Genomic DNA, 10,934 nt, shown 5'->3' with positions numbered 1-10,934 from the left:
TCTTCTTATAGCCACTCGTGGGGTCTCTCTTCAGACGTTCGTATGTACTGGAGTCACTGAGCAAATTGTTGATCTTGGCCTCGTAGTCCGATGTGTTCAGGACCACCGTGCATCTGCCTTTATCTGCTGGCAGGATAAGGATGCTTTGGTCTTTTTGCAGTGCTAATAAAGCTTTCTGACAGACAGGAGACGGAGACAAGAAGAAGAGGAGTGTCTCTCCCTTATTTAGCAGAAGTAGGGGAAAAACTACAGAGGATCTTCAGACAGCACAAAATCCCAGTTTACTTTAAACCAGTCAACACCTTGAGACAGAAATGAGTTCACCCTAAGGACAGGATCCCTAGTTACAAACAGAGCAATGTAGTGTATTCTATCAGAAGTGTAATGAACACGACATAGGTGAGACTAAGCAACCTTTACACAAAAGGCTATACCAGCACCGCAGAGAGGGTGCAAAATGGACCTCAGTCGGCAGTTCATCTCCACCTGAAAGACACTAACCACACGTTTGAGGACAAGGAAGTTAAAATCTTAGCCAGAGAGAAGAAATGGTTTGAGAGAGGTGTCAAGGAAGCATTCTATGTGAAACAGTTGAAACCCAGCCTTAACCGGGGAGGGGGTCTGAGACACGCTTTGTCCCGTTTACAATGGGGTACTCAGGTCAAAGCAGTTTCAGTCTTTTGTTCATGTTAATGAGTCATTTACGTCATCAGGAGAGTCGTCAAGGGAGCCATCAGGAGAGGCTTCCGTCCTATCATTAGGAGGGACAGCTGTCCTGTCATTAGGAGGGTGCTAACTAGAGCACAATAGGTGCTAATTATAGCTATTGTTTAGTCACTAGCCTTTAGCAGTCGGCCTCTCGGTAGGAGGGGTCTGGTTAGGTTTAAAAAGCTCCAGCTTTTGTTGGCTTCTGTTTATTCTTCTCTACAAGAGTCAAGACAGAAGTCAGACTACCAGAGCAAGAATTTTAGCTGAGGAAGCGTCTGCGATTTGAAGCGAAACATCCTCGCGTCAAGCAACCCACTCCAGTCGAAGATTCAAGCTTCTCTACTATAGAAACCAACTGGACAACTGAGAGCCTATATAGAAACAAGTCTGTGACCATGGGTCATCTACAGAGGAACACACAGATCATACTTGTGTGGTTGGCTCGATAAGAGAGATTTTTTCAAAAATGCAGGTTTGAATCCTGTGCTTGGCAAGTGTTTTTTTTTTCCACAGCAGCTGCACGATGTGGTTACACATCTCGCAGTGTGTTCTCATGTGCATGAAACCGTCACACCAGGATCATGCACACCTGCCGTCGGCTTGATGTTTGCGTTGCTTGGTCATACGAGCTGTTCCACCGTGAGTTGCCCTGATTTGTACTAATTTTCACTATGTCTGAAGGGGCCTTTAAGAACGTTAATGAAAAATTAACTTCTGAGGTTCCAGAATCTTTCAGTGAAATGAGCCCTTTGAACTGTTTTGAGGTTGTTGGAATGAGGTGCTTGGTGATGTCAATGCCTTTGCAGGAGAACAAAGGTCTCAGTCTTTAGGGTCTTACTGTATGGTTGTGAGACTTGGATGCCGGTCACTGGGTGTCTTTGCCACCAGGTCTATTAGGAGGATCCATGGGTACTGCTGGAATGACTCCAATGCTGCAACTTTAAATATTCTGATTATACAAAATTGGATGATTTGCATTCATTTCTGAATATATTTTAAAGTCTGAGGGCCACTGACAAGGATTTCAAAAAAGAAGTTTCACGTAGACTCCACTCTCTGTGATAACTGAGCAACTGCAACAGTGTCACCTAGTGGCATAAAAGTGTATAAGCACTTCTGTCATATCATTCCAAGTTTCTCATTGTGTCATTTAAAGTATTTGGATCTGCCTGATCTTGGATTTGGGTAAAAAGGCGACTGAAAAGTTTGTAGTCATCAATGAGTCAGAATTTCTTCTGCAGGCCTCCTGTTCTGGATACCAGCATGGATTCCCCAAAAGTTCCTATATATTTCTAATGTCAACTGTGTCGGTAGCATGGCCCAAGCAGAGGGTCATCCCTTTGAGTCTGGTCTGCTTGAGGTTTCTTCCTCAAATCATCAGAGGGAGTTTTTTTCTTACCACTGTCGCCTGTGTGCTTGCTCTGTGGGTTGGCAAGGTTAGACCTTACTTGTGTGAAGCACCTTGAGGCAGCCTTGTTGTGATTTGGTGCTATATACAGTAGTGTTCAGAATAATAGTAGTGCTATGTGACTAAAAAGATTAATCCAGGTTTTGAGTATATTTCTTATTGTTACATGGGAAACAAGGTACCAATAGACTCAGTAGATTCTCACAAATCCAACAAGACCAAGCATTCATGATATGCATACTCAAGGCTATGAAATTGGGCTATTAGTAAAAAAAAAGTAGAAAAGGGGGTGTTCACAATAATAGTAGTGTGGCATTCAGTCAGTGAGTTTGTCAGTTTTGTGGAACAAACAGGTGTGAATCAGGTGTCCCCTATTTAAGGATGAAGCCAGCACCTGTTGAACATGCTTTTCTCTTTGAAAGCCTGAGGAAAATGGGACCTTCAAGACATTGTTCAGAAGAACAGCGTAGTTTGATTAAAAAGTTGATTGGAGAGGGGAAAACCTATACGCAGGTGCAAAAAATTATAGGCTGTTCATCTACAATGATCTCCAGTGATTTAAAATGGACAAAAAACAGAGACGTGTGGAAGAAAACGGAAAACAACCATCAAAACGGATAGAAGAATAACCAGAATGGCAAAGGCTCACCCATTGATCAGCTCCAGGATGATCAAAGACAGTCTGGAGTTACCTGTAAGTGCTGTGACAGTTAGAAGACGCCTGTGTGAAGCTAATTTATTTGCAAGAATCCCCCGCAAAGTCCCTCTGTTAAATAAAAGACGTGCAGAAGAGGTTACAATTTGCCAAAGAACACATCAACTGGCCTAAAGAGAAATGGAGGAATATTTTGTGGACTGATGAGAGTAAAATTGTTCTTTTTGGGTCCAAGGGCCGCAGACAGTTTGTGAGACGACCCCCAAACTCTGAATTCAAGCCACAGTTCACAGTGAAGACAGTGAAGCATGGTGGTGCAAGCATCATGATATGGGCATGTTTCTCCTACTATGGTGTTGGGCCTATATATCACATACCAGGTATCATGGATCAGTTTGGATATGTCAGAATACTTGAAGAGGTCATGTTGCCTTATGCTGAAGAGGACATGCCCTTGAAATGGGTGTTTCAACAAGACAATGACCCCAAGCACACTAGTAAACCAGCAAAATCTTGGTTCCAAACCAACAAAATTAATGCCTCGCAGATGTGCAGAAATCATGAAAAACTGTGATTATACAACTAAATACTAGTTTAGTGATTCACAGGATTGCTAAAAGAGCAGTTTGAACATAATAGTTTTGAGTTTGTAGCGTCTACAGCAGATGCTACTATTATTGTGAACACCCCCCTTTTCTACTTTTTTTTTTTTTACTAATAGCCCAATTTCATAGCCTTAAGAGTGTGCATATCATGAATGCTTGGTCTTGTTGGATTTGTGAGAATCTACTGAATCTACTGGTACCTTGTTTCCCATGTAACAATAAGAAATATACTCAAAACCTGGATTAATCTTTTTAGTCACATAGCACTACTGTTATTCTGAACACTACTGTAAATGAAAATACATTGAAATTAAATTGAATTGAAATAGAAGACAAAGAAATAGAAGTACCAACATGCATCCTTCAATTCAAACATTTTAGTCTTAAAGTTCATGATTTCAGAATTATTTTATTTCTTAAAAATAATACAGTATCTGTACATGTGCATGAAAACAGTGTTCTAATCAAACCAAAGAGCACAAATTGTCCATCTTCCCTCATCGTCAGAGTCAGAGCAGAGGGACTCAGTGACAACCACAACTTAATGCCACCATGTCCTCATACTGCTTCAAAACCACATTCTCCTCTTCGTCAAAATACAGCAGACTAATGGAGTGCAGTCTGTCGGGCACACAGCAGGGGGCACCCACATCCTCAGTCATCAGCTTCAGTGCATGCATGATGGAGCGCACCGTGGCGTGGTTGGTAGGGCGGAGATTTCCCCCCAGCGGGAATGGACAGGATCCTTTGCAGTGGTAGGCATTGTAACCACGAGGAGAGATGATCCAGCCCGACCATCCAATCTCCTCGAAATTTACAATGAGGGGAACACGCTGACAGGACTGTCGCTGACTGTAAGGTGAGAAAGCAGGTGCTGCTCGTCGCCCCCTGCTGCTGCGGGTGTGTATAGTAGCAGCAGATTGTGTTTGTCCTACAGACACCAGATGATTACATTTAGAAAGCATCTTAATAAAATAAACATTTCTTTGTATTTTTAAGCTTTAATGCAGCCTGTTGTTCACAAGCCACAAGGGGGTGCTACAACACACTCATAGATCTTAACCTAGGGATTTTTTAAATTTATGAATGCACATGGTGTAGAAACGCCCACTATAGTGAGGAACAACATTTGCATTCTTCACGGAGCTCAATAACGTGGTCATTAGCTTCACTAATATCAAAAATACTCTTCTGGGGCAGATTGTCACATCTGACCATCAGCAACACATGCAGTAACTGTAATACTGATGTTAGCATTGAGAGTGTATTTTCCATTTAGCAACTCGTCAGTTATCCTTTGCTTAAATTAGTCAATCTAATTGTCGAGCTGTTAACCAAAGCTGATGTTCAGCATAAGATGATGTGAAAGCTTCCAATTCTGACCCTGGACCATATCAGAACCAGTGGTGGGCACAGCTAACCAAAAAGTTAGCTTCAATAACAGCTAATCAGCTAACTGAAAAGTTATCGTTTATAAAGCTAAACCAGTAAACCACCCAAAAATTTATTGGAAGCTACAGCTGACCGATAACTTTCAAAATTGAGTTTTAGCACCATGATCACAAACCCAAATAATGAATCACCACTTCTGTCTTTGTGCGCTGTGCCCCCTGCTGGAAGCTCCTGTTTACTACATATTTTACTCTACTGCAGCAAAAGGAGCCTGACCACCAGGTTGTGACAAAAAAGTTATTATTCCTTAATGACATACAGCAGTTCTGCCGTGAGGCAGAGGTCTTGGACAATAAAGCAGTTTTGACTTATGGTTTTGATTTTATAAATCTAATTATTCTTGATAGAATAACTACATTAATGACAATTCTGTCATTTGTATAAAGTTAAAATATAACACATATCTTTTAATTTTAAATAAGGCAGTGATTCTGAAGTCCATTTACTAAACCTTTTAAGAGGAAGGGGTCACCAGTCCCCCTGGAGATCACCTGTCCTGCATGCTTTCTATGTGTTGGCTGAGCACACTTGATGTCGTGAAACAATGGGTGGAGCAGGTAAAGCTGGAAAACATGCATTCAAGACTTCTTATAACTTCATAAAAATTAAGTGCCATTCTGGAAGTAGCTCCCAGTGTTGGAAGTGCAAAACGTATGAATTCTTATGGTTTATTAGAGTGAAAACACGGCACATTTAATCCCAACATGTAATCTATGTCCTCTACTTGCTGTTCTGCATGATTTTCTTGACAGCACACCCAGACCGTACCTGGGTGCGATGTGTTCGATGCTCCTCCTGCTCTTCCATTGTCTGAGAATAAGACCAGGTATGTGACTTTTTCTGTCCACTCTTTGTGTACCGACTCTGTCCGGTTCCCAGTAGGCAGCGTGGTTGCCACCAGGATGCTGCTGTTCTCCTGACCTCTGAGGAGCCACTTTGACACCTGAAATTCAGAACTCCATGAAGTAATTACACTCAACAAAAATATAAACGCAACACTTTTGGTTTTGCTCCCATTTTGTATGAGATGAACTCAAAGATCTAAAACTTTTTCCACATACACAATATCACCATTTCCCTCAAATATTGTTCACAAACCAGTCTAAATCTGTGATAGTGAGCACTTCTCCTTTGTTGAGATAATCCATATCACCTCACAGGTGTGCCATATCAAGATGCTGATTAGACACCATGATTAGTGCACAGGTGTGCCTTAGACTGCCCACAATAAAAGGCCACTCTGAAAGGTGCAGTTTTGTTTTATTGGGGGGGGGATACCAGTCAGTATCTGGTGTGACCACCATTTGCCTCATGCAGTGCAACACATCTCCTTCGCATAGAGTTAATCAGGTTGTCAATTGTGGCCTGTGGAATGTTGGCTGTGTGAACTTGCTGGATATTGGCAGGAACTGGTACACGCTGTCGTATACGCCGGTCCAGAGCATCCCAAACATGCTCAATGGGTGACATGTCCGGTGAGTATGCCGGCCATGCTGGGACATTTTCAGCTTCCAAGAATTGTGTACAGATCGTTGCAACATGGGGCCGTGCATTATCCTGCTGCAACATGAGGTGATGTTCTTGGATGTATGGCACAACAATGGGCCTCAGGATCTCGTCACGGTATCTCTGTGCATTCAAAATGCCATCAATAAAATGCACCTGTGTTCTTCGTCCATAAGACGCCTGCCCATACCATAACCCCACGGCCACCATGGGCCACTCGATCCACAACATTGAAATCAGAAAACCGCTCACCCACACGACGCCACACACGCTGTCTGCCATCTGCCCTGAACAGTGTGAACCGGGATTCATCCGTGAAGAGAACACCTCTCCAACGTGCCAAATGCCAGCGAATGTGAGGATTTGCCCACTCAAGTCGGTTACGACGACGAACTGGAGTCAGGTCGAGACCCCGATGAGGACGACGAGCATGTAGATGAGCTTCCCTGAGACGGTTTCTGACAGTTTGTGCAGAAATTCTTTGGTTATGCAAACCGATTGTTTCAGCAGCTGTCCGAGTGGCTGGTCTCAGACAATCTTGGAGGTGGACATGCTGGATGTGGAGGTCCTGGGCTGGTGTGGTTACACGTGGCCTGCGGTTGTGAGGCTGGTTGGATGTACTGCCAAATTCTCTGAAACGCCTTTGGAGACGGCTTATGGTAGAGAAATGAACATTCAATACACGAGCAACAGCTCTGGTTGACATTCCTGCTGTCAGCATGCCAATTGCACGCTCCCTCAAATCTTGCGACATCTGTGGCATTGTGCTGTGTGATAAAACTGCACCTTTCAGAGTGGCCTTTTATTGTGGGCAGTCTAAGGCACACCTGTGCACTAATCATGGTGTCTAATCAGCATCTTGATATGGCACACCTGTGAGGTGGGATGGATTATCTCAGCAAAGGAGAAGTGCTCACTATCACAGATTTAGACTGGTTTGTGAACAATATTTGAGAGAAATGGTGATATTGTGTATGTGGAAAAAGTTTTAGATCTTTGAGTTCATCTCATACAAAATGGGAGCAAAACCAAAAGTGTTGCGTTTATATTTTTGTTGAGTGTATATGGAGCATATTGGCACTTACATACTTTATAAAAACAGAAATACCCTCTGATTAAATAGACAGTGATCATGATTCATGTGTTTCACACATGCTTTGCTTTGTTATGATGACAGTTTTTTGTGAATGAGAGATCCAAACTACAGACCAATGCTAAATATTACTGGAGCTTTTAAGATAACTCAAACCTGATTGTCCGCATTCTTACATAAAGAAAGAAAAAAGAGAAACCACAAGAGGATCCTGATCCCACAAGACTCTCCACTGATAAATCCAGCTGGCAAACAGGAGGAAAAATGTAGTGTAACTTTTTGTTGAAGAAAGCGGAAAAACCTTATCATGATAATATGTAAAACCAGAAAAGGGGTTTGTTGTGTATTTCTGATAGCAGTGAACAGATGTTAACAAAAGAAAATATGTTATGTGCAAAATGTATGCATGTTTTCTTTCAAAGGAAACTATAAGGTCAGAATTTGGAGTTAAAGGTATAAATCGAGTGAAACAACTGTGAAGAAAATGAATATTGGATTAAAAATGTGAGATTTACCAGAGCAATACATTTTCATGGCCCAGGGCCTGCTGACCCAGAAATGAACAGACTGGCCTGGATTTTTCCATGACAAATGTTTTTTTTTTTAACGCCACCACCCTGACCGAGAGTGGATTTCCAAAACTGAACTAATTTGCATTTATAAAATGATCAATCAATCAATTTTTTTTTTTATATAGCGCCAAATCACAACAAACAGTTGCCCCAAGGCGCTTTATATTGTAAGGCAAGGCCATACAATAATTATGTAAAACCCCAACGGTCAAAACGACCCCCTGTGAGCAAGCACTTGGCTACAGTGGGAAGGAAAAACTCCCTTTTAACAGGAAGAAACCTCCAGCAGAACCAGGCTCAGGGAGGGGCAGTCTTCTGCTGGGACTGGTTGGGGCTGAGGGAGAGAACCAGGAAAAAGACATGCTGTGGAGGGGAACAGAGATCGATCACTAATGATTTAATGCAGAGTGGTGCATACAGAGCAAAAAGAGAAAGAAACAGTGCATCATGGGAACCCCCCAGCAGTCTACGTCTATAGCAGCATAACTAAGGGATGGTTCAGGGTCACCTGATCCAGCCCTAACTATAAGCTTTAGCAAAAAGGAAAGTTTTAAGCCTAATCTTAAAAGTAGAGAGGGTGTCTGTCTCCCTGATCTGAATTGGGAGCTGGTTCCACAGGAGAGGAGCCTGAAAGCTGAAGGCTCTGCCTCCCATTCTACTCTTACAAACCCTAGGAACTACAAGTAAGCCTGCAGTCTGAGAGCGAAGCACTCTATTGGGGTGATATGGTACTACGAGGTCCCTAAGATAAGATGGGACCTGATTATTCAAAACCTTATAAGTAAGAAGGAGAATTTTAAATTCTATTCTAGAATTAACAGGAAGCCAATGAAGAGAGGCCAATATGGGTGAGATATGCTCTCTCCTTCTAGTCCCCGTTAGTACTCTAGCTGCAGCATTTTGAATTAACTGAAGGCTTTTTAGGGAACTTTTAGGACAACCTGATAATAATGAATTACAATAGTCCAGCCTAGAGGAAATAAATGCATGAATTAGTTTTTCAGCATCACTCTGAGACAAGACCTTTCTAATTTTAGAGATATTGCGTAAATGCAAAAAAGCAGTCCTACATATTTGTTTAATATGCGCTTTGAATGACATATCCTGATCAAAAATGACTCCAAGATTTCTCACAGTATTACTAGAGGTCAGGGTAATGCCATCCAGAGTAAGGATCTGGTTAGACACCATGTTTCTAAGATTTGTGGGGCCAAGTACAATAACTTCAGTTTTATCTGAGTTTAAAAGCAGGAAATTAGATTTCATCCATGTCTTTATGTCTGTAAGACAATCCTGCAGTTTAGCTAATTGGTGTGTGTCCTCTGGCTTCATGGATAGATAAAGCTGGGTATCATCTGCGTAACAATGGAAATTTAAGCAATACCGTCTAATAATACTGCCTAAGGGAAGCATGTATAAAGTGAATAAAATTGGTCCTAGCACAGAACCTTGTGGAACTCCATAATTAACTTTAGTCTGTGAAGAAGATTCCCCATTTACATGAACAAATTGTAATCTATTAGACAAATATGATTCAAACCACACAGCGCAGTGCCTTTAGTACCTATGGCATGCTCTAATCCCTGTAATAAAATTTTATGGTCAACAGTATCAAAAGCAGCACTGAGGTCTAACAGAACACGCACAGAGATGAGTCCACTGTCCGAGGCCATAAGAAGATCATTTGTAACCTTCACTAATGCTGTTTCTGTACTATGATGAATTCTAAAACCTGACTGAAACTCTTCAAATAGACCATTCCTCTGCAGATGATCAGTTAGCTGTTTTACAACTACCCTTTCAAGAATTTTTGAGAGAAAAGGAAGGTTGGAGATTGGCCTATAATTAGCTAAGATAGCTGGGTCAAGTGATGGCTTTTTAAGTAATGGTTTAATTACTGCCACCTTAAAAGCCTGTGGTACATAGCCAACTAACAAAGATAGACTGATCATATTTAAGATCGAAGCATTAAATAATGGTAGGGCTTCCTTGAGCAGCCTGGTAGGAATGGGGTCTAATAGACATGTTGATGGTTTGGATGAAGTAACTAATGAAAATAACTCAGACAGAACAATCGGAGAGAAAGAGTCTAACCAAATACCGGCATCACTGAAAGCAGCCAAAGATAACGATACGTCTTTGGGATGTTATGAGTAATTTTTTCTCTAATAGTTAAAATTTTGTTAGCAAAGAAAGTCATGAAGTCATTACTAGTTAAAGGTAATGGAATACTCAGCTCAATAGAGCTCTGACTCTTTGTCAGCCTGGCTACAGTGCTGAAAAGAAACCTGGGGTTGTTCTTATTTTCTTCAATTAGTGATGAGTAGAAAGATGTCCTAGCTTTACGGAGGGCTTTTTTTATAGAGCAACAGACTCTTTTTCCAGGCTAAGTGAAGATCTTCTAAATTAGTGAGACGCCATTTCCTCTCCAACTTACGGGTTATCTGCTTTAAGGTACGAGTTTGTGAGTTATACCACGGAGTCAGGCACTTCTGATTTAAAGCTCTCTTTTTCAGAGGAGCTACAGCATCCAAAGTTGTCTTCAATGAGGATGTAAAACTATTGATGAGATACTCTATCTCACTTACAGAGTTTAGGTAGCTACTCTGCACTGTGTTGGTATATGGCATTAGAGAACATAAAGAAGGAATCATATCCTTAAACCTAGTTACAGCGCTTTCTGAAAGACTTCTAGTGTAATGAAACCTATTCCCCACTGCTGGGTAGTCCATCAGAGTAAATGTAAATGTTATTAAGAAATGATCAGACAGAAGGGAGTTTTCAGGGAATACTGTTAAGTCTTCTATTTCCATACCATAAGTCAGAACAAGATCTAAGATATGATTAAAGTGGTGGGTGGACTCATTTACATTTTGAGCAAAGCCAATTGAGTCTAATAATAGATTAAATGCAGTGTTGAGGCTGTCATTCTCAG

The 10,934-nt window shown here is 41.5% G+C and overlaps 1 protein-coding gene across 1 annotated transcript in view; it reads right to left on the bottom strand.

The window, feature by feature from the left end:
- Positions 1-3,876: 3,876 nt before the first annotated feature.
- Positions 3,877-10,934, bottom strand: part of LOC117530638 (bone morphogenetic protein 2-like) — a 39,891-nt gene continuing 32,833 nt past the window's right edge. The window contains exons 6-7 of the mRNA XM_034193520.1: positions 5,597-5,771; positions 3,877-4,307 (exon numbers count right to left, since the gene is read on the bottom strand). Of these exons, the coding sequence (XP_034049411.1) occupies positions 3,901-4,307; positions 5,597-5,771 (582 nt within the window). The 3' untranslated portion in view covers positions 3,877-3,900. The remainder of the gene's footprint in view (positions 4,308-5,596; positions 5,772-10,934) is intronic.

Source organism: Thalassophryne amazonica, chromosome 18 (genome assembly GCF_902500255.1).
Source record: "Thalassophryne amazonica chromosome 18, fThaAma1.1, whole genome shotgun sequence".
Classification (NCBI taxonomy): domain Eukaryota; kingdom Metazoa; phylum Chordata; class Actinopteri; order Batrachoidiformes; family Batrachoididae; genus Thalassophryne; species Thalassophryne amazonica.
Note: the sequence above shows the minus strand (reverse complement) of the source record. Positions and strands in the feature narration are given on the sequence as shown.